The sequence below is a fragment of the Ambystoma mexicanum genome, chromosome 3p (assembly GCF_040938575.1).
Source record: "Ambystoma mexicanum isolate Mex_15411 chromosome 3p, UKY_AmexF1_1, whole genome shotgun sequence".
Taxonomy (NCBI): domain Eukaryota; kingdom Metazoa; phylum Chordata; class Amphibia; order Caudata; family Ambystomatidae; genus Ambystoma; species Ambystoma mexicanum.
In genome coordinates this window covers 23092587-23117155 of record NC_090925.1, presented here as the reverse complement: position 1 = coordinate 23117155, position 24569 = coordinate 23092587, and the positions used below count along the sequence as shown (strand labels likewise).

At 47.6% G+C, this 24569-nt stretch overlaps 1 protein-coding gene across 6 annotated transcripts in view; it reads right to left on the bottom strand.

The window, feature by feature from the left end:
- Window positions 1-2113: 2113 nt before the first annotated feature.
- LOC138580086 (protein FAM118A-like) overlaps window positions 2114-24569 on the bottom strand; it is a 1834209-nt gene continuing 1811753 nt past the window's right edge. For 3 of the 6 annotated variants that reach the window (XR_011304173.1, XM_069650357.1, XM_069650352.1), the window contains one exon: window positions 2114-2232. Coding sequence is in view for 4 of the 6 variants with exons in the window: in XM_069650357.1 (XP_069506458.1) it covers window positions 2204-2232 (29 nt within the window). In the remaining 2 variants the exon portion in view is untranslated. The remainder of the gene's footprint in view (window positions 2233-24569) is intronic. The other 3 variants (XM_069650354.1, XM_069650356.1, XR_011304174.1) reach the window with 2 other exon arrangements.

Genomic DNA, 24569 nt, shown 5'->3' with positions numbered 1-24569 from the left:
GGTAGGGCTGGTGAAGTGGGAGTGGTAGGTGTCTAGTGGAAATGGTGGCAAGGAGGGCAGGAATGGTGTAGGGCAAGTGATAGGGCGATGACGGGGGCATGCAAGTTTAAACAGACATTTTTGTAGGCTATGTAATGGTTAACAAGGCATGGTATACTGTCTTGTAAAACGCAGTACGCGAACATGATTAAAGAGAGCCAAATTAGCATGGTGGGTGGGTGTAGCAATGCTGGTAAGGTGTAATACGAGGTGTTAGGAGCGTGGTGTGAGGTGAAGGCTCGGAGAGGCTAGTAGTTGCTGAAGTATCTACTTGCAGGGGGGGAGGTGTGTAGTAGTGCAGCAAGTTAAGCACCTGCTGGGCAAGTGGTTGCGCTAATGGGCATAGTGCCTACATAAAGTGAAAACAATATAGGCATACTGTCACACAAAAGTTAGAAAGCATGTTAAAGAGATGAACATTACATATGCAGAATGTATGGTAGATCATTGAGAGCACTACAATTTTTCAATTGTAGTGGGGGCAAGTTAGCCGAAGAAGGGAGAGAAGGGGATAGCAGGAGCAGAAACGAAATTGATAAGGCATGGGAAACGTCTGTCAAAGAGGAGGAGGTTGGTCTGAGGGCCTTGAAAGAAGACAGTACTATTATTGTAAACATTAATGATGACCTTAGAGGAGTGTAAGGAGGCAAGGAGGGCCTCCCACCGGGTGCCACCATTAATGGGAGAGTCGGAGTACGGCGAGAGCACAAAGATCATATGAAGAGTCAGTAGGTCTGGCGAAGGAACGACAAAGAGAATGCCAGTGAGGGTCTGTCTGGAAGAAGCGCTGGTGTAGGTATCAGCAATAGGGAGGCCTGGGTTGGAGACCAGGATATTCTTTTTGAACTTCTTCCTACCAGGCTTAGTGAGAAGGGAAGGATAGTCACTAGAGAAACAGTTGGAAAAGATAGGAGAGACAGAGAGAACCATAACTCAAGTGGAGGGGGGGAGAGAGGGAGAAGGGTGGGAAATGGAGACACAGAGGGGTGGGGGTCCAGGCAGAGAAGACAAAGGGGCTAGGGCGGGAAAGGACAGCAGGAAATGCAAAGTGGTCACTGGGCACAGCACAATTAAAAAAAGTGGCAAGACAGATGAAAAGCAGAGGTGACAGGGCACAGTACAATTCTAAGGCAGAAGAACAATGCTGAAGGAAAGAGGGAGCATAGTCAGATGTGTGAGAGGTGAAGTTGCAACTAACCAACAAGGAAGTGAAAAGAGTTTGGCAGGCATCAGCATGTGCAAGATCAGATCTCTTCCCAGGATACCAAGTAGGGGTGCCACCCAGATAGCAGACAGGGATCAGACAGGGGCCTGAGGAGTGGGCCTTATGGGGAGAGCCGGCCAGCTCGCCGGCCTTCTGATAGGCCCAGATAAGGAAGGCCTTGGCCAATCCTAGGCCCCCTGCACCAGCACACAAAGCACTCCGGTGCCCAGAATGCGTGCGGCCATCTTAGAATGGCAAACCTGCAACAGGAATCAATAAGCAAACAAAGTAGCCCCAACGGTGCGCAAAGTCAAAGCTCCTTTTGTAGTTTCTACTGCAGGATTGATGATGCAGTGGATCCGAAAATAAACATTAAAGAACAGTTTTGGGCTAATGTTGCGCAATCATGCACACGCCCTCTGTAGCACGGGTGGGGGGCTTACCTTCGATCTTTGATATTGAATGTGCAGCGAGTGCACTGTAGGTTTCCAGGTAGTGGGTGGAGGCACTGCTGCAGCCGACTCCGGCAGCCAGGGTAGAAATGAGGGACAGAGTAGGATAATATATGTTTCCTTAATGATCCACACTGTGTCAATATCCTCAGTGAAGAATGATCATGTTTGTGGTGCTTTCTAAGGACTATGATGTATCCTTATGGTCTATGTATATATTATTTTCACCAGATTGCTCTGTACAAAGATTTGAACCCCAATGGGGCCCTGTGCGTGCTCTATAAAACCATAAAAGAAATACACATACACATAATCAAGTACTTCATATGCAAATCACTTTCCAGGTCCAGTTCCATTCTCATACAGCAAGACAAAGCACTGAAAGATGCGCCTTTAAGACAAAATCCCAGTCTTGTTTCAAGGATTCTCAAAGTTCTTTATGGTTTGAATGAATGACACTGAGTCTACAATATGGATGCTTTCAGAAGCTGCAGCTCCCATGTTTATTTTAAAGATGGCATTCCCCTCCAGTTTCATCTGAAATAAAATGAAAACCAATATTGAAATTAATTCTGGTTTAAAAAGCATCAGACTCTGTTCCTAAATGGCAGCACAATAAGATCAGCACATTTCAGAATCTGCTTTGCAACATACAATCAGCCTATACAGTGTCCCTACATCAAAACGCTGTCCACAAAAACTGTCATGTAAGTGATAAACATTTCAAAAAGCAACACATCAGGCTGCTACACGTATTACAGAACACCCCAGTACGGGTACCCATGCTCACCTTTGGCAGAATAAATGCAATGCTTGGGGAATAATATGAGGCTATGGGAGACAAAACTCTACTGCAGGCACTGTAGGGCAGTCCGAACAGCCGGGATCCCCCACCAGCAGCTCGAGGGTGATAGAAGCCAGGTCGCCAGTCAGAAAAGCCACGCGGTACAAAAGAGTGGTTAGAGGAGAACCCGCACATATCAGAGGTGCATAAACTGGGCAAGCAGGCCGGATGGGTTCAGAGGGGGATCGTTACAGTAGGAGAGATCATTAAGGGGAACGGGATGGTGTAATTTCCCCGACCTCTGAGCGGACCGTGGGCTGGAGGCCAAGGACCACTACCCTTACATACACCTAGAACTCGCATTAGACAGCCAACTCGGTAGTGAAATCAACATTCCGGACCATAACCCCCTGGAGGCTAGCCTGCTCTCAGGGCGCATAGACAAGAAGGCGATCACAATATTACATCAGGCAATACATAGTTTTACGGCACAACAGCTAGACAGGATCTGAGCCAAATGGGAACAGGATGTAGGGGAGCTGGAGGAGGAAGAATGGGTGGAGCTACAAATAGCTGTCAGGGAAGCTTGGTTCAACTAAAGGCCCTACTTCGAGTTTATTATTCCAGAACCAACCTTTGCAGGATGGGCAAGGTGGAGAGCGACAACTATCTGAAATGTTGGCTTGAAGTAGGGTCCTTCTTCCACATGATGTGGGCTTACCCCAAAGTTAGGGAATAATGGGAAAGGATCCTGCACATCTTATCAACACGGGAGGGGAACAAGGTCCCGAGATGTCCTAAAATGGCTACATAACACATATGGAGTGATGCAGTTAGCGCTCCGGGGCGGGGACTAAACAATTAATTAGTATAGGGCTGGTCTTGGCTAGGAGGGACTTGGCTACAAAGTGGGGGTAGGATGAACTTCTGACGATGACTCAGTGGAAGGAGGGTAAGGACTGCTGCAGATCCCTGGAGGAGGCATAGAGGCAATCCTGGAAAATTTCAAAGGATCTGGGGGAAGTGGGACACTGGGATGATGGGCTAGAGGCCCTGATACCGACTATTCAGACTCTTGGGGAGGTATAGGAGGCTGGGGGTGAGCAATGTAAGGGGGGATAGGTAACATTTTAAGTTTGATGCTCAAATAACTTTATCATGTGATTCTGTTTTGTTTTTTTTGTTGTTTCTTTTTCTTCAATGAAAGAAAAGTGTTAAAAAAAAACATAGCCCAGTTGCCTGTATCCCAGTTCATGACCAGTCGATGTTGGTTTGCAATTTGAACCCTCTCACACACACTCACCTCTGTTTTGTTGCCTTAAGTTGAGGGGAGGGGGGAAGCAGGGGGAGGAGGATGGTGAAAGGGGACAACTATCTAAACCAAAAAAAACTGTCATTACCTTGTACTGTACGGAACCGGAAAAGCATTGTAACCTGTGTGCAACTGTTGATCTTAATAAAAATATATTTACAAAAAAAAAAACAAGCAACATAAATCTGTTCTGGACCTGGCACAGGACGCAAAGGTCCAGACACTATTGAAGCAGTATTGTCCAAGGGCGGTCCTGAGGCAAAGCGAATAAATACCCCTGGGGGTGCTCTCTTCCTATAGACAGAAATGTAAACTGCCTTCCCCCTGAGTTAGGAGGCAACACATAGGACCCTTGGAAACGAGGACAGCATGTTAGCCACTACCCTTTCCTTTACAACTCTTATACCCAACCTTTCTCCCAGGAGGACCTTACATGAAGCCATGGGATCAGAGCAATACCACTTTGTCCATCTTTATCATCCAAATCTTTATTTCGTAAGGATGTACCAAGAAGGGCCATGGTTTTACTGAAACTGTTGGCATGTGCACCCACAATGAATATGGAACATGGGGGGGGGAGGTGTTACACCAATGACTGACAGTATAATCAATAGGAAGGGACCGCCCCCATAAAATCATGGGGCAACATGATGAGGGGAGCGCAGAGAATGCTTAGATCACCTTATTCACTAAGGTCACCTGAGCATTTCAGGAGGGGCTGGACAATAGCACCAAGATGCACTTTCCAGAGCTCTTCCATGCATTGCTGTCAGGAGCCGGCTCCCTAGGCTTATGTATTACAGGCCCCTTGAACCACGTGGTTACTCGGAGCACCTTTCCCAGAGACGGGCCAAACCTCAAAAGTAAATCATGACAGGGTCAGAAATGACCCTACGAAGATTTGCGCCTCCCCCGTGCGCTTGTTTAAAAAGGTGCAGTGGGATGACCCTCGTTTCTGGGCTTTTTATAGTGCATCTCGTTTGTGAATTCGGAATGCGCTTCAAAATGAAGCACCCCCTTGTTTGCAGAAATGCGCAAAGGAGGAAGAAAGTGCCTCCTCAGTAGGTGCATCGAACATGCGCTCAATAAGATGCCCTTTGTGAGATTGGGCTGCTCCTATTTTTGTGGTGCAAGTGAGGAGATGCGCTATTGCATCTCCTCACTTGGGCCCAAAGAGGTTTTGAGAATCCGGGCCATAGCGCGATGACCTGCAGCATCAAAGGACATCTCAGCAGAGTCCCAGACTCGCTGAAATGACCCGTAGGCAAGCATGACCGACCAACTGCAGGATCTGGCCACTCTACTCCTAGTGTCTAGTCCACTTTCCTTTATACTTTTGGGTGTCCTAATAGGTATGCGACCAGAGCTTTTTGTATAGCAAACGTCCTTCAATTTAAATTTGATGTAGCGTATGCCCACGAGGCATGGCTTTGGCTTACTGTGTCTCCGCCCACCAGGCAATGTCTGCCAGTCCCTTTTTCAAACATGCCAGTCAAGCTCGCATCTCAAACCAGGCGAGGGGGCTTGCACTGGTCAAAATAGTCTAGGCAACCCATCAAAATGTCTCCAAATCACCAGATTCTCCATAAGCAAAGGAGAGGGCTCCAATAGCCGCCCATTACATATCTGCAACGTCAATCTGCAGCCAACTGAGTAGCGGCAGGACTTGATCCAGCGAGCAGATGAGCAGTTTCAATCTCTTATCTAAAGGCATCCATGTAATCCTGTACTGGCCCTATGAGGCACCTTCCTGGCAGCCTGAATAACTCTGTTTTCCAATAAAAGGCCCAGATGCCCCAGCTCTTCAAGAAGCAGACCACGATTTTAAACAGTTAAGGGGAGGGTCGTTAAAACATGAAGGGGGTGTTTGAACCAACTTTATCTTCTCCGCAATGGATGACCGAAAGCCTTCAGAGCCATGAAAACTGCCTGTGATTTCAGAAGGTTTATTTTATCCTTGGTCCGATTCTAAGCACTGCCCGTGGAGTTAAAGATCCCGAAGGGTGGTACCTGAGCTCAAAATGGATACATCTGTCACGACAACCACACTGTGCAGGGGCTTTGCAAACCCAGGATCCTCTCAGACTGCCTAGAACAAAGGCCAGGATGATGACCTTGGTCAAGTGAGGTTCTTGGATCTGGTTACACGATTCTCCCAGATGTAGCTGCACACGCCACATTCTGAGTCGGAACGGTCAGCACAGAAGAGTCTGTAAGTCCCAAAAGCCCCAGGAACCGTCAAACAAAAGTCTGACTGTGCAGGTGAAATGCCAACCACTTCCTTCAGGTCTAAAACTCTCTCTTGGGTGGGAAACACCTTTGCTTGTTGCACATCCCACGGAAAGCTACTGAAAACGATTTTCAAGGGTACAGTGCTGACTTTTTCTGTTTGACTGACAATCCCAGATTAAAGAGAAGCCACTGTATAGAGAAGAGACTGTATAATGGGTCAAACTCTGGCATGAACGCCCTCAGTGGACTGAAGTTTAGAGTGCTGGAGGTCAAAGAGTAAGATTAGAATAGGTGCATGCATTTGGCCAAATAAGGCTTAGCAGGGCTGGCCGGGCTGCAGTAGAGAGCAACCCATGTGGGCAGGCATGTGGACGGGTGCTGAGAGGAGTTTGGAGATGGCGTGAGTGCTAGAGACTCGCTATGTGTTCAGAGTGCACACAGTTCTCGTAGGTCTTCGCTGAATTCTGATGTCAGAGGGTTGAGACGTAGTCTGGTGTAAGTAGGCAGATAATTATGTGACCAGCACAACCAAATTTTGTCATAGTCCTTGCTGTATTCTGATATGTGCGGGTAGCCATGCCTGTGGCCAGTGCCCACCGGAGAGGTGCGTTATACGTATCTAGCAGATTCGGTGGTGAGTTGTTGTTTGTGTGCCCGATCAGGAATTGGCTTCTTTTGTCGATTCTGAAACGGTTAGCAACAGCAACAGTCTATGCTCCAACTATTTGCAACTAGAGGAGCACAGGTTGTACTTCCAGGTTCTTATAGGCAGATAGGGTGGTAAGTCTACCCAGATATTGTGCGCTTACTGAACTTTCTCAATTGTTACCTTTACCATGAGGGGCCCATCCTATAGTTCATACATGCGCAATACCTGCCCATCCCTCAAGTACTTCCAGTGTAATTAAGGGGCTAGTTCTTGATTGCCTTCCTGGAGTATTGCACGAGAAACCCCTACCTGGCCTTCTGGCGCGAGACATGGCCCTGGCACAATTCCTCCCATGACAATTCCTCGCAGTGAACCCAATCTGTCTGAGTGTGATGGTGGTGATTCTCTCATAACCTATTTGAGTGTGATTTCCCTGTTTTCCCGTACATGCCAGGTGCAGTGACTAATCAATCCTGTGACATTTCAGAGTGTGAAAAAAGATATTAAGCACTGTTTCAGCTGGTGGTGCTTGTGGGAAACCAAGGTCATGATTGATGTATGATAGTGTGTGTGGTCCGGGCCACCACGAATATGGCCAGTGACGTCTGGTGGTCAGTGTTTCTCTGTTTCGGAACTGGGAATTGGAAGTTTTAGTGAGGGGTTTCAGGATAATGCAGCAAATAGTCTGGTTTTGATGACCCCCTAGAGTGCAGGGGGTGATTTGCTCTGTGGGCGAAAGGGCAAGCTGCTGTCTGGCTGCTGAGCCCTGGGTTCACCGGTGCTTCTTGAGCTGGCGTGCCAGGGCGCTGAGACAGAAGAAGATGGCGTAGTCCAAACAGGAGATGATGATGGCCAATATTGTAGCAACTCTTTGAGGATAGAGTCGGTAGGGAAACATTCATTTCAGGATGCGTAAGTGGAAGTGGCAGGTTCTAGATACAGTGTTGATGCGTTTGGAGAGAAATAGGTCTGGGTCCATGGCACATACAAGATTTTTAACGGAGGTGGAGGCGGCAGGGGGCTCCCAGGACCATTTGCCATGGTAAAGGTTGGGAAATCAGTGCAGTTTTACCGCATATTAGGATTCTTAATTGGCCCAGGTTGAGGATTAGGTGGTTGGTCATCATCCATAGCTCTATATCCGAGAGGCAAGAGTCGAGGTCAGGAAGTGGGGAGGCTAGAGTCTTGGGAATTTTTTAATGATCTGGGTGTCGTATGTGTAATTGTAGTAGGTAAGGTTGTGAGAGCGGATGAGAGCTGGCAGTGGGCTTAGGTAGAGGAGAGGTTGAAGAGGAGGGCTGAAAGGAGGACTCCTTGTGGCACTGCTTTTTTGACGGCGTTGAGGGGCGGAGGAGAAGGTGGGAGGAGAATGATTTTCGAGTGATTAGATATAAGAGGTGATCCAGTTAAGGGCAGAGTCTTTGATGCCTAGGGTGAGGAGCCTGTTCCTGAGTATTGTGTGGTCCAGGAGGATGAGTGTAGCACACCCTTCTGAATCGGCAGTTCTTTTCAGGTCGTCCAAGTGAGGATTCCGTTCCACAGAGGACTCTGTAAGGGGTCAGCAATGCGAGGCGGACAACTGTTTGATAATTGATGAACATATGCCATTTTATTAAAGAATAAATAAAGAAAAATGCCTCACTGTCCCTAATCTGCTGAGGATTTCCCTGCCTAACCAAAGCTAAAGGGAAAGACTCTAACACAGGATGGTTGGCCCTCATACTAAACAACGAATAAACAAAGAAAATATATGCCAATTTAAATAACATCAACAATAGTCACAGTTTCGGAATAACTTCTCAATAGCCTGGGGATTCCCTTCCCCAGGGTTCAAAGTGAATTCTGCCCCAATGTTCAAATAAGGAAATCCTTGTATGTAAGATAGTCTTAAATCAGTTCTTGATGTTTCAATGTCAAAGTAAAGTTTTGTTAACCAAAGTTTCAACAATAGCAATTCTTTTCTCCTTGGTGCAATATGGACTTTGCGCTTCCTCAGAACAGTACCAAATGGTATTCCCAGCCACATGATTTGCCACCACTTCCAACAGTCCAAGAAAACTTGCCACAGCTTAAATGAAATGTAACTTCTACGACTGTCTGTCAGGGCTGAGAATGTAGCTGGTGTTATGGGCGATATTTCTAGTTTTAATCCTGCATATGGGCCCGCAACATTGTTCTCCTGGTGAGTTCTCCATCCCTTTTTCAGGAAGATGGCTCAGGGATGGAGAACTGCCCAAAGACTATACTACCCAGCAGGCCGTGTTGTGCACAGGCCTGCCAGTAGAGAAAGCACCACGCCCAAGCCATCGCGCATGCATGAGCCGTGCCCACGAGCCAGCACTCGATCTCAGAGGGAGAGGACGTATTTCACAGAGCTCTGGCAGGTACGCCTACGTGGCCACAAGCTCTCGCCTGATATCCACAGGCCCTACGTCCATAAGCAAGATAAGTTCTTACTACTTCTGTATACAGCGAGTGAAAGTTGAAAACAGCGGAAGCTGCATGCATGCCTAATACGTGGCTAGGACTGCACATGAGACAGAGTGATCCGAACAGGGGGCAGAAACGCGACTGTTATGCATGAGTCCTGCATGACTTGCACGCATTAACCAATACCTGCATGCTTTGATTGGGCAGTACGTGTAAGCTTGAGGTGAAAGCAACCACGAGCAACGTGATTACAGATCCAAGATTGTCTGATGACACTTAAGTAGACTAACGTATTCCAGAGTGTACCGAGCAATGTTAAATGCTGCTGTCGCACATACTCATATTTGTTTTGGTATTTTCCAGCGGTGGAGTTGCAGAACTTTCAGAACATTGTCAAATCTGCACAAACTTTCCAGGGACACTGTGGGACAGACAAAGAAACCACAGCTAAGTCTATTTCTTGTTTTATCTCATAGAGATGCTTTATGGGAGAATCTGCATGGTGTTAATGCAGGAGAAGGTATTTCTGCATGAAGTGTAATGCAGGGAGCACATTGAATCCATGTTTATATATTGTGCATAGTAAGCTCAAAGAAAGTGGTGCAGAGCATGTCCACAGTAGCTGGTTGAGCGCCAGGCAAATAGCTCAGTCCTAGCAGCATATTCAGGGCTAGCGGCACCCAGTACTTTGGTTAGAAGCTCCAGTACAAAGGCTTCCATGCTGAATTGGCACATAGTGTGAATGGGGTGTGCATGAGAGAAAGGGCGGCATGAGAGAAAGGGCGGAGTAAAGCACAACTCAAGATCCAGCAGCAGGAGCCGAGGAGCATGTTACCATAATGCCTGCACGATGGTTCCTCGTAGCTTGGGAAGAGGGCGCCTTACCAGGTTCTCTCTCAGTCAGTCCTTGGAGACACGGCGGCTTTCAGATTGATGAAGGAGAGCAACGGCAATTCTTCTCTTCCAGCAGGGCTTCAAAGTCAAGCTTCATTTTCACTCCAGTTACTCTTCGTAGTTTGGACTTCAGCTTCTGAACACAATTCCTAGCAGTGAGAGGTCCCCAGATATACTGTTGATCTCCCATTCAGTCTGCTGGGTCACACTCATGCATCCAATCACTGCGAAGGGCATTCAGCAGTCAGTCAGCCAATCAGGCACACAGTGCCTTCAGGCCATTCTTCTCCATCCAGACACTCACAACACAGAATGTGGATTCGGGCAAGTACCATGCCATTCAACACTACCCACTGCATTCATACCAGTTTTGGGCAGGGCTGTCTCAGTCATTGTGTCAAACACCAGATACCAGACATCCACAACAAGAAGTGTAGATTTGTCACACACTGCATTCACCCAGGTCCCACCCACAGGTGTACCCACAACATACGGTCGTTGGGAAGGCTCCAGCCAGTCTGGTCGGCACTTCCCCACAATGCCATATATGGAACTTCCACCCAACAGCCAGTCAGGGGGAAGGGACCGAGTCAGGGCTTCCCGGGACTTCAGGAAGATCAAGGTAACAGGTGATGGAAGGCAAGAGGCCACACGGGCCATTTTGTCTGCATCAGGAATCTACCGATTACAATGACAGGGCCTGGGCATCCCAAAATGGAGGACGCTCATGACAACAGTCAATTTAGCATGGAGCTGCTACCAGCCCGTACCCTGCTCTGTGGGCCACACACAGGTGCCCAAAATAATACACTAGGGGCACAGGGTTGTACCTCCACCCATGGGTGCCAAAGGGTATCCCATGGGTCTGTACACCAAACTAAAAGAGAGAGCTGCACCGCCAGGAGTGCCACATGAACCACTGCGTGGAAAACACGGCAGAACACACGATAAAAAGCAGTAAAGGACAAGGATACGGAGGCCCTGTCCCACCGGTGCATTTCCAGCATCACAGGCTGGTTTTGATGTCCTGTGGAAGTGTATTCCATTGATGGTGGCTAGAACCCGGAAACTTGTTCCGCCAGCTCCTTTTAGGTTGTACCTGGGCACCACCAGGCACCAAGTGTTGGTAGATCTTGCGATTCTGGCTGACCGTTTCAATGTGAATTTGTCCGTGACATAAGGTGGGGCTTGGTCGTTCAGACCTTTATAGGTGAGGCAGGTGGTTTTTAGGTCAATCTTTTCTTGTACAGAGAGCCATTTGACAAGCTTTCTAGTAGCCAAAATGTGCTCTCTTCTTGGTATATTTAGTGCAGCTCTGGGAGCATTCTTTTGCATAACCTGTAGTTTGTGAATTATGGATTTGTTAGCTTCTAAATATAGGCCATTGCAGTAGTCCAGTTTGGACTGAATAAGTGCTCCGGCCAGTATGAGGCAGCTATTGGAAGACAGTAGAGGTCTGCAGGCCCTGATCAGCTTGCCAGTGTAGGCGGTGGCTGAGGCAGTCATATTGATCTGTTTGGTTAGGTTGGTATTGGCATCGAGGTAGAAACCAAGAGTTTTTACATTTTTGGCTATGGGAATATTATTCCCATCAATGAGGATGCTGCTGTAGTTAGGACTCAATTTCGACAGGTTGTTGGGTGAGCCAACTAGGAGCAACTCATTTTTATCATCATTCAGGCAGAGGCCATGGGTGGCCATCCATGTCTGAATGATAGTGTAGACTTTGTTAATCCGGCAAACATCAGAGTCGTAGGTGCCTGATAATGTTAGGAGTATCCTGGATGTGAGGATCGCATGACAGCAATTAGAAACACTGTCGATGCATACCTACTCCAATGTATAACAGAGATTACACCACAAGTTAATCCTGCTGAAATAATACAAGAATTGCGTCCATCTCAGGCAGATAAGATTTCATCATTGGAAGCAGAAAGGATAGGGACAGGGGGCACAGTTTCTCATTTAGAGGCATGCGGGCGTCTTCAGAATGTCAATAGCTCACATGGTCCGAATTTTAAGGGGTCCTCTTTGAAAAGGTCAGAAGATGATTTAAATGCCAAAGGAAGAAGTAAAGACCGTACAATTAAAAACAGAAATAGCTTTGAATCTTTCCACACATTGATTATGAAGTGTCGCAATGCTCGTTTTGAGAGATACAACTTGTGACGCTCGAGTATTTTAAACATCTTTGCAGATGTGCCTGCCTTGGAAGATATAACCTTGAGTGACTTCGATCAAGACACATTTCTGTGTGACAATAATTTGTCCATAGTGCGGCTGTGGATCAAGTCTGGCTTGGTGCTCAATACGATATGGAAGGCTAAGATGGAACTTTTCCAAATGGGCTTTCTTATAGCCCAAGACCCAGAACGAATGGTCCAAGAAACAGAGGAATTATCTACCGCTAATCTTGATACCTCCCCAGAACCAGCATGCCAATGCCCATATTGTGTCATAGCTATTAACACCCAGCAAGTAAACACAGCAAGGAGGCAAGCATAACCATCCATCAAGGACAATAAAAAAGAACTCTCCTTGGCAAGCTGGAATACAAGAGGCTTTATGCACCTGCAGTGGGCGCGAGATGAGGCCTTAAACCATTTTGATATAGTCACCCTGCAGGAAACCTGGATGCTGAAGGCTCCAGTATGGGACGATCACGACCTTGTTCTGCTACCAGCAGTTTTGGCAGGCAAAGCTAGACCAACCTCCGGGTTGTTGATCGCTGTTACATCAAGTAGGGGGTTGCAAATATCTGCTTGGGCCTCACCAAATCATTTTTTACAGTTGGTTAGTGTTAAGACGGATTTCTGAACTCTGTCCTGGTGGCGCAGAAGTTCAGAAGGCCAACCTAATTACTTGGAACAGGGTAACCTCTGGACAAGCCAGACCAATCAGGGTAGCGATCGCGGCAGTCAAGACTAGGTCTCAAGAGGGGTGAAGGTGACTGAAAGCCCGCAATGAGCAAACAAAGCAAGGACACTTACAAACTACTCCGAACAGGTGTTATATTAAAAATATATACACATTTATTCCAAGGCCTTTGCAATAATGACCGTAGCGAGAAATCACAATCAAACTCTAGTAAACCAACACATACCAAACCAATACAATATATATACAAATACAAACAAGTCTAAAGCGTTAGATGCACGAAATGTGTAGTCCACCTAGAAGGGGAGGAAAACAGGCAGTGCAAAATAATGATTAGACTCAGTCCGCCTTCAGAGGCACCTAACTAAAAGGAAGTCCAAGCCCTACGAAAAGTGGAGCCTTGTGCTCAAAAGTACCTGCACACGCTGGTGCCAACGGGCAAAAAGGGGAGTCTCTTCGAGGGAATCAGGCAGTTCAGCTGGGTGCACAAATGAAGAAGAACAGAGTTCTGCGACTCAAGCGCAGCCTCCACTGTGGGCAGAAGCAGAGCACGAGTACGGAAAGGTGTGCTGTTTTGACACAGCGGGGAAAAGCTATGGGCTCCTGCAGGAGGGCGTCCAGTTCCTAGCTATGCTACTCACCGGTCCCCGATGCAAGCAGACCCAGGCTTCTCCGCGTCAGTTTCAGTGCTGGAAGGTTCAGGAGAGCAGGGGACGTCTCGTCGTCGTGTAGATTCTGCAGCAGCAGAGTTGAGTTAAAGATGTCCCAAACGAAGTGAACCCGCACAGTTTGTTACCACAGCAGGGCAACGGAGCGGCAGGGTGTATCTCAGCCAAATGTACACTACTCACTTCAGACCTGGGAACGCCAAGTGTACGAATTGTGTGAGAGTGACAAGGACTAGAAATACAACACAACCTGGCGGCGGTTACAGAGCAAGACTCCTGGGTAGGCTGGTCAGTCTGCTGGATGGCCCAGAGACACTTCCGAAGGCTTACGTGAAGGAGATGGTGAAGATGCCGAGAATAGCTGTTCCCGCTATTCCAAGGGTCGAAGTACCAGTACAGGCCTTCTGGTTCGATCAGAGGTAAAAAGGGTTTCACAAAGCGACAGCAGTGCAGAGGAGCAGTCCTCCAGCGGGTCACCAGCGATTCCTCGGTTCAGCCTCGTGGTTGCAGGATACTTGGCTCCTGTATTCCTTCGTTCGTCGAGAACTCAGGCGATCGACATGGTAGTGGCGTTTCCAGCCCCCTCTAATCCACGGTTCCCTTCGCGCCAAAACGGAGGGGACCCAATGGGAGATCCGCTCATCAACACTCACACCATAAGTGGACCTATCACGTACCACGGTGGTCCCAGGCATTCACACCACCCTAGACTCTCTGGCACCCAGGATGTGTATTGGGACCAGACATCCCAGCCCACATCCTGGAGGCACACACAAGGCCTGTAGAAGCCCGCGAAAGCATCTGTGTTTCGCGGGAAAGTACATGCCCAAATAAGGAAGGCCCCGGGTCGGCTCGACCTGGGGAAGGTGAAGGGAGCAAGACGGTCAGCGGACAGGACAAAGGAGCCTCGTGGTCTGGCCATTTTGGGAGCCAGGCCACCATTTTGGGCTAAGCGCGAGAAACGTGCTTAAAATGCCAAAAGGAGCTCAAAACACAAGAATCGATCGCTGCCACCATTCCCGTCCGTGATTCACTTGCACCGATCAGTTACAATCCAAAAAGAGTATCTAGGGCCTGTAGAAGGCTAGAGACCCAAGAGAGCAGTAACTTAGCTTACAGTGCCCTCTTGTGTCATGTTGCACAAAAGCCGCAACATGATAAAGAAACTACGGAAAACAGCGTTTCCCGGTACTGACTGTCTTAAGGGCATGTCAGTTTCCCCGTAAGAATGGCGCGAAAGCCCAGAGGAGTGCAGCAGAAGGCTGCACTTCTCTGGCAAAGTCTAGATCATGGTGAAAACAACAGCAAAAAGTTTAGGGGTTTCCACATGGAAGGAAAATTACCCACAATTACGAAATCTTTCCTAACACTCGCCCCTCCCAGACTATGGACAGGGGGAACTAATCCACCCCTGGATGAGTCTCTTGTTCAGGTCGGTTAAACATTCTGGACAACCCATCAGCATTGCTATGTTGGACACCTGGCCTATGCTCAATAGTGAAGTCGAAGCCTTGTAGACTTATGGACCACCTAAGCAACTTTGGATTCTCCCCCTTCATGTTCATTAGCCACTTTAAGGGCTTATGGTCAGTTTGCACAGTGAAGTGGGTCCCATAGAGGTAGGGCCTCAGCTTCTGTAGGGCCCACACAACAGAGAAACATTCTTTCTCCACTGTGGACCATCTGAGCTCTCTGTCCTTAAGCTGGCGACTAATAAAACCAATAGGGTGTTCCTTACCCTTCTCATCTACTTGCGATAGTACAGCTCCTATCCCAGTGTCAGAGGCGTCCGTCTGCACAATAAAAGGTCTTTGATAATCAGGGGCCCTGAGGACAGGGGCCTGGCACAAGGAGTCTTTTAAGCCGTTGAAGGCCTTCTCACACTCGTTGGTCCAAGTTACCTTCTTGGGTTTCTTCGGAGTGGTGAGGGCAGTCAGAGGGGCAGCTATGGTGCCATAGTCTACCACGAAGTTTCGGTAATACCCCGTGAGTCCTAAGAAGGCTCTCACTTGGTTCTGTGTAGTGGGGGTAGGCCAGCCTTGTACTGCTTGTACTTTACTGGGAAGAGGCTGAATCCTCCCTCCACCTACTTCATGTCCAAGGTAAACCACTGAGCCTTGTCCAATCTGGCATTTACTAGTCTTTATGGTCAAGTGTGCTTTCTGAAGAGCCTGGAGCACAATCCCGAGGTGTTTCACATGGTCTTCCCAGGTGGCACTGAAAACTGCTATATCGTCCAGATATGCAAGACAGAATTCGTCCAACCCATTCAACACATGATTCACAAGCCTCTGGAAAGTGGCAGGCGCATTCTTCAACCCGAACGGCATTACCCTGAATTGGTAAAGGCCGTCTGGAGTAGAAAACGCTGTCTTCTCCTTGGCATTTTCTGCTAAAGCTATTTGCCAATAGCCAGCAGTGAGGTCAAACGTGCTGAGGTACTTGGAGGCACCCAAAGTATCCACCAGCTCATCTGTTCGAGGCAAGGGGTGTGCATCTGTCTTGGTGACAGCATTCAGAGCCCTGTAATCCACGCAGAACCTCAATTCAGAAGTGCCTGCCTTTGGAACCAAAACCACAGGGCTGGACCAAGGACTACTAGAGGGTTCAATCACCCCAAGGCCTAACATCTTGTTGACCTCGGTCTTAATATAAGACCGTACTTTGTCTGACATTCGGTATCCCCTACTTATGGTAGGTACACTGTCTCCTGTGTCTATGTTTTGTTTGCACCAAGGTGTCAAACCAGGCGACTGTGAAAACAGGGGGGAAAACTGCCTAAGCAAACTTTTCACCTCAGCCTGCTGATCAGAAGTCAGGTGAGGGGCCACTCGGACACCCTCAAAGGAGCTATCTGAAGGACCGCTTTGGAACAGGTCGGGGAGAGGTTCAGACTCCTCTTCCTCAACATCTGAAGCCAGTAGCAGTGCTGCGATTTCGACTCTTGGGACGAAAGCCTTCAGCCTATTTACGTGAAACACTTTTGGAGCCTGTCCAGGCCTTCCAAGATCCACTAAATAGTTAACCTCACCCAGGGGCTCCACCACTGTGTAAGGGTCTGACCATTTGTCCTGTAACGCTCGAGGCCTTATAGGATTCATGATCAGGACTTGCTGACCAGGTGTAAAGTTGATGAGGGAAGCTTTCTGGTCGTACCAATGTTTCACCAGCGCTTGTCCTGCCTTCAATTTATCACTAGCCAAGCCCATCAGAAGTACCATCCGTTTTCTGAGCCCCAGCACATAATCTACTACGTTGGTAGTAACAGGGGGAGTGGGCATCTCCCATCCCTCTTTGACTATGGCTAAGGGTCCCCGTACAGGATGACCGAACAGAAGTTCGAAGGGGCTGAAGCCAACACCCTCTTGTGGTACCTCTCGGTAGGCAAACAGTAAACATGGTAAAAGAAGATCCCATTTTCTTCTCTGAGGTTCTTCCAGAGCCCCAATCATGCTTTTTAACGTTCTGTTGAAACGTTCCACCAGACCATTGGTCTGGGGGTGGTATGCAGAAGAGAACTTGTAGGTGACCCCACATTCTTTCCACATAGCCTGCATATACTTCGACATAAAGTTGCTGCCACGATCCGACACAACTTCTTTAGGGAAGCCAACCCTAGTAAATATGCCAAGTAACGCTTTTGCAACTGACTTGGCAGTTACAGTTTTCAATGGGATGGCCTCAGTATATCTGGTTGCATGGTCGACCAGCACCAGGATAAACCTATTGCCCGAGGATGTTTGCGGGTCAAGGGGACCAACGATGTCGATCCCTACCCTTTCAAATGGTATTCCCACAACTGGGAGTGGTACCAATGGAGCTTGGATTGTCGAGCCAACCTTACCAGATAACTGGCAGGAGGCACAACTCCTGCAGTGACTTTCTACTTGCACCCCCATCTTGGGCCAGTAAAAGTGCATGGATAACCTTTGCTTGGTCCTCTTAATACCAAGGTGGCCAGCAAGGGGCACTTCATGCGCCAACTGCAGGAGGAAGGGTCTAACAGCAAGGGGAACCACCAAACTCCTATGGTCTCCTTCTGTAGACTCTGTGGGCTCACTATACAGGAGTCCACCTTCCCAATAAATCCGATGCGTCCCAGGAGGTTCACCCTCAAGCTGGGAGCAGGCCTGGCTCCTTAGGCCTTCCAGAGATGGGCACTCACGTTGGCCTTTACTGAATTCGTCCCTATCAGGACCACCTTCTACTAACAAGTCTTTTAGTTCAAGATGGTCGTTGGGGTCAAATACTTCACGCATCGCCACCTCCTCATCAGGCCCGGGCGATTGACCAACTTCCTCCACCGCAGTGGTAGGCGAGCTCGGGGGAATATTCTCTTTCCCTCGACTTGACTTGTTTACTCCTTTCGCCTTGGGTTTCCCCTTCGGCTGGGGCGGCGTATTGGTCTTTGCCAATGCTGCCCGTGCTTGAGACAGCGTGTAGGGTCTTTCGGCAGTGTCTCCTACGAGCCCTAAAGCTCTGAGATCATTACCTAACAAGACCTTTCCTGGGACGTTTCTCTGAATGCTCACTGGAATCCTGACTGCTGTACCATTTAAAGTAAGATTTACAGGTATTACTGGAAACATACGGAGTGGGCCGTCAGCCAACTTAGTGGGCATCAGAGTAGCTCTGGCAACTTCCTCTGAGCCTACCAAGGTAGAATCCACTACAGTTCGACTGCACCCACTATCCCTAAGAGCTGGAGTATCTACTCCATTGATCAGCACACTGTCTTTAAAGTAGTGCTTGGTATTATATGGAATCCTAGCATAAGCCTCTGCGACTTTAGGCTCCCAGGAACCCAGGGAAACTAAAACTACCTCAGCTTCTATCCCGCTGGGAAATGAGTCTGAGGAGAAGGATGCTCCTGTAATCTCTTCTTCCTCGTAGGAGGAGAAGGCCAGTTTAGCGGAGTGGACCCCCAAAGGTTTAACCTTACGCCGGGGATCCCCCTTCACGTGGTCAGTTGCTCCACAAGCAAAACAAGATCCATTGGGTCTGTTTGCATAGGGAGGCTTATTGTAACCAGAGTTCTGTTTCTGAGGCTGACCTCCGCTACCGTGTGAGTTCTCTTGTGTCTTACCCTTATTTTTCTTTTTGTGGCCCTTTTGAGAAGAAGATTTATCAGATTCTCCACCCTCCTTATCTTTGGACTTTTTCCCTTCCTCCTGCTTACCAGGATGAGTTTTGTCCTTATGGGACACTCGATGTGACACCCATAAGTCTGCTGCAATGGCCAGCTTCTTAGGATCTATCTCCTTCGAATCGGCCAAATGCTGCTTAAGCTCCGGGGAAGAAGATGTAAAAATGTGTTCCAGCATGACAAGATTTATCATGCCTTCAAAGGTAGAAACCTTATAACCTTCGACCCAGCCAGGGAAGTTTTTTAAGGATTGGGTGACATAAGATACCCAAGTACCACCTTCTTTTTTCTTGTACTCTCGGAATCGTTTTAAATATTGGGCCGGAGTCTTTCCAAACTTTAAAATGAGAGTTTGCTTTAACATTGCAAAATCAGCTCGCTCAGCCTTCGACATTTCCATAATGGCACTACAGCCAGAATGGGGCAGTCTGCTGAGTAACCAGGCAATCTTATCATCATTGTCAACTTCTTGAACTTCACATGCATACTCAAACGTATTCAGCCAGTCCATAATGTCATTCCTTTCCTCATACACACTGAGCAGATCTTTCGGAAACCGTGGATGAGAGGAGGCCCCAGACCCATGTCCAGGACCCTTGGACCCATTTGCAACCTGAAGCTTGGCCAGTTCCAACTGGTGATCCCTGTCTTTCTGTTTTTCTGCCTGTTCGATATTTAGTTTGGCTATGCTGAATTCAAGCTCCTTCTGCCTAAACCGCAGCTCTTGCTTCTTGAATTGAAGCATAGCCTCCCCATCAGCACTGGCAGAGGAAACATTAGACATCTCATCCTCCCTGTCCTCGTGGTCGCGGTGGATCAGTGCAGCGGCAGAACCGTCGGTTCTACCAGTGAGAGCAGCCTCACCTCCTTCCGCACTGTCCTCAGAAGTTATAGCGTCAAGCTGCGCTTCTTGCCACGCCACGATTCTTTGGATCATATCCAATTTCGTGCCTTGAGAGGAAACACCTCTCTCCGCACACATCTTTTTCAATGTTTCTGATTTGGAAGCATTTAAAGTTAACAAGGTATTTGTTTCCATACTGTTAGATAGGACTATGGCCTTTTTAAAGTTATACTACAACAATTCATTACGTGTCCTGGTAGGAATAACTTGAAATGCCTTAGTTCGTGCGCAACACTGAATACCTTCAGTCGTATCCCACCGCTGTACACCAATTTGTTAAGACGGATTTCTGAACTCTGTCCTGGCGCAGAAGTTCAGAAGGCCAACCTAATTACTTGGAACAGGGTAACCTCTGGACAAGCCAGACCAATCAGGGTAGCGATCGCGGCGGTCAAGACTAGGCCTCAAGAGGGGTGAGGGTGACTGAAAGCCCGCAATGAGCACACAAAGCAAGGACACTTACAAACTACTCCAAACAGGTGATATATTAAAAATATATACACATTTATTCCAAGGCCTTTGCAATAATGACTGTAGCGAGAAATCACAATCAAACTCTAGTAAACCAACACATACCAAACCAATACAATATATATACAAATACAAACAAGTCTAAAGCGTTAGATGCACAAAATGTGTAGTCCACCTAGAAGGGGAGGAAAACAGGCAGTGCAAAATAATGATTAGACCTTCAGAGGCACCTAACTAAAAGGAAGTCCAAGCCCTACGAAGAGTGGAGGCTTGTGCTCAAAAGTACCTGCACACGCTGGTGCCAACGGTCAAAAAGGGGAGTCTCTTCGAGGGAATCAGGCAGTTTAGCTGGGTGCACAAATGAAGAAGAACAGAGTTCCGCGACTCAAGCGCAGCCTCCACTGTGGGCAGAAGCAGAGCGCGAGTACGGAAAGGCGTGCTGTTTTGACACAGCTGGGAAAAGCTATGGGCTCCTGCAGGAGGGCGACCAGTTCCTAGCTATGCTACTCACCGGTCCCCGATGCAAGCAGATCCAGGCTTCTCCGCGTCAGTTCCAGTGCTGGCAGGTTCAGGAGATCAGGGGACGTCTCGTCGTCGTGTAGATTCTGCAGCAGCAGAGTTTAGTTAAAGATGTCCCAAACGAAGTGAACCCGCACAGTTTGTTACCACAGCAGGGCAACGTGCGGCCGTGTGTATCTGAGCCAAATGTACACTACTCACTTCAGACCTGGGAACGCCAAGTGTACGAATCGTGTGAGAGTGACAAGGACTAGAAATACAACACAACCTGGCGGCGGTTACAGAGCAAGACTCCTGGGTAGGCTGGTCAGTCTGCTGGATGGCCCAGAGACACTTCCGAAGGCTTACGTGCAGGAGATGGTGAAGATGCCGAGAATAGCTGTTCCCGCTATTCCAAGGGTCGAAGTACCAGTGCAGGACTTCTGGTTCGATCAGAGGTAAAAAGGGTTTCACAAAGCGACAGCAGTGCAGAGGAGCAGTCCTTCAGCGGGTCACCAGCGATTCCTCAGTTCAGCCTCATGGTTGCAGGATACTTGGCTCCTGTATTCCTTCGTTCGTGAGAACTCAGGAGATCGACATGGTAGTGACGTTTCCAGCCCCCTCTTATCCACGGTTCCCTTTGCGCCAAAACGGAGGAGACCCAATGGGAGATCGCTCCTCAACACTCACACCATACGTGGACCTATCACGTACCACGGTGGTCCCAGGCATTCACACCACCCTAGACTCTCTGGCACCCAGGATGTGTATTGGGACCAGACATCCCAGCCCACATCCTGGAGGCACACACAAGGCCTGTAGAAGCCCACGAAAGCATCTGTGTTTCGCAGGAAAGTACATGCCCGACCTGGGGAATGTTAAGGGAGCAAGACGGTCAGGGGACAGGACAAAGGAGCCTCGTGGTCTGGCCATTTTGGGAGCCAGGCCACCATTTTGGGCTAAGCGCGAGAAACGTGCTTAAAACGCCAAAAGGAGCTCAAAACACAAGAAACGATCGCTGCCATCATTCCCGTACGTGATTCACTTGCACCGATCAGTTACAATCCAAAAAGTGTATCTAGGGCCTGTAGAAGGCTAGAGACCCAAGAGAGCAGTAACTTAGCTTACAGTGCCCTCTTGTGTCATGTTGCACGAAAGCCGCAACATGATAAAGAAACTACGGAAAACAGCGTTTCCCGGTACTGACTGTCTTAAGGGCATGTCAGTTTCCCCGTAAGAATGGAGCGAAAGCCCAGAGGAGTGCAGCAGAAGGCTGCACTTCTCTGGCAAAGTCTAGATCATGGTGAAAACAACAGCAAAAAGTTTAGGGGTTGCCACATGGAAGGAAATTTACCCACAATTACGAAATCTTTCCTAACAGTTAGAATCACTCATGCGAAACAATCTTTTCCCTTAATCAATTTGTATCGCAACCCTGCGGGGATCGCAGACGATTCCTTCTATAATGACTTCTCCTATCTATTTGAAGAAATAGCCAAGGATAATAATATTTCAGCTACGCTGATGGTGGGTGATCTAAATCTAAACTGTGTTGATAAGAACAAAGGAAAGCAACCCCATGATAGCCACAGATGTTGTAATTTCATAGAGGACACAAATTTAAGAATGGCTAATGGCTGAATTCAAGGAGACATTCCATCATGCCCGGACTGGGAGAGAGGTGGTTCGATGTCAACTATTGATTACATCTTCATGAGCGAGATCATATTTTTAAGTGCAACTAAATTCGAAGTTGTTAAGAAAACTATGAGTGACCACCATCTATTGGCCTTATATTGGACGGCACTAGACCACCAACGTAACAAACAACAACAGTGGTCGAGACAAATGTTAGTTGTTAATAATGCCAAAACGCGTTTTAGATGGTCAGAAAATAACTTAACAACCTTGAATGCCGCCCTCATGAAGCGCCAAATGGCGAATGATTTTGACTCGTATGTAGATATTCTAGACACGTTTAAAAACATCCAGCCTCACTAAGTAAATTGAAGAATAAACACATACATAGGTATGACCCTCTTCTCCAGCAGAGGAAAGCAGCTTATAGAAATTAAATCCAAAGGTTACGGCCATTAAATCTGCTAAGTGTAAATATCATAACTGGACACGTAGTAGAAAAGCTAAATTGTCTCAAGCTGACAATGAACTTTGCATGTCGGCCTGTCGAAATAAAAATACAGCCCAGGTATGGGGATTACTAAATCAATGTGCAGCAAAGAGCCAAGTTGATCTCCAAGTTAATGGAGTTACTGAAGCCAAATGGCTCGCACATTTTACAAAGCTTTATGCTGATGAGCGATTTGCTGAGTTGAAGTACATAAATAAATGTTCCTCATGTTGGCATTTAGATTGTTCTGTTGAAACTGTTAGGGAATGTATAACTAAATCGTCAACTTCCCGAGCAGCGGGGCCCGATGGGTTGAATAACCTTATGTTTAAACAAAATCCTATTCAGTTGGCAACCTTCCTTAATAACACCTTTCAACATATTCTGTTAACTAAAAACCTCCCAAGGTCATGGCGCACCTCGCTGATTGTCCCTATTTTTGAAAAGGGCGATCGCAGTGAGCCCACAAGCTATCGTCCAATTGCGTTGCTTGACGCTCCAGGAAAATTATTCTCTCGGTTAGTGTTAAGAGACTTCAACGCTTGGACTCTGCAAGTGAACCAGCGCAATCCAAATCAGACAGTGTTTGTTGCAGGGATGGGTACTGCTGTAAACCTCGTCACACGCAATGCCCTTAAAGCCCAGGCCCATGTAACAAAACAACCCATATATTTTGGCTTTTGTTGACCTGCACTCCGCTTTTGATTATGTTTCTAGGATTAAGCTCATGGCTAAACTTGTAGAAGCTGAGTGTCCGGCATCCTTGTGTGACATTATTTATGCCTTTCATTCAAATACTTACAGATAAGGCTGACATCCATGGGCTTATTATCATCTGCCATTGCGACAGCAAAAGGGCTGAAGCAGGGATGTATCCTAGCTTCAGCCCTCTTCAATTTGTTAATCAACAATGTTAAAATGGCATATGCAAATGTGAGGGGTGATTCCCCCAGAATGAATGGCAATGAAATTAAAGCTCTGTGGTATGCGGATGATATTGGTGTTAGTCTCCAAAACACCTATTGGTTTACAGAATTTGCTCACTGCATTGTGTAATTATTTTAGCTTGAATTAATTGGTTGTTAACTTGAAAAAAAAACTAATTGTACTCTATGGGCCTCATTACACGGATGGCGGTAAGGATTTACCGGTACCGGTAAAATACCGGTACCGGTAAATCCTTACCGCCTTACTACGAGGTCCCTTTGCGGGTTGGGGGATTTAACGCCTGCTTTTTGCAGGCGTTAAAAACCAACCCGCAAAGGGACTCAGGGAGCTAATTACGGTACCGCAATTTGCGGTACCGTAATTAGCACCTTCCCCATTCCCATTATGCCCTATGGGGCAAAAATGGGAATGGGGAAGGGCAATGGTGGAAGGGGGAATTACCGCCCCGCCAACCTTGGAATGGGGCGGTAATTCCCCTTTTCGCCAAGGCGGTGCCGGTATTTTACCGGCATGAACTATGGCGCTAATAGCGCCGTGGTTCTCCGCCATCCGTGTAATGAGGCCCTATGTGTCAAGAATGTCACAGAGAAATAAGATGAGTCGAAAATTGAGAATACCAGTGTTGAGGTGGTGCCTAACTATGTATATTTAGGTCTAATCTTTAATGGACTTCCATTGGCAAATTCCCAATTGTGAAAGATAGAACATAAGTTAACCTCGGCTATATCGCAGACAAGACCTATTCTATATAAGGAACACGTTACTTACCTGTAACTGTTGTTCTCCAGCATGGGTCTGGCATGGATTCACATGCTCATGAATATTCACCGTCGTCAGGCTGGGAATCCTCGGTAAAGAAAAAATCAGTTTCAGTTTCGTTTCTGAACTGTCTTTCTCCTAATAACCAATCACTGGTCTCTGGGTCATACTGCC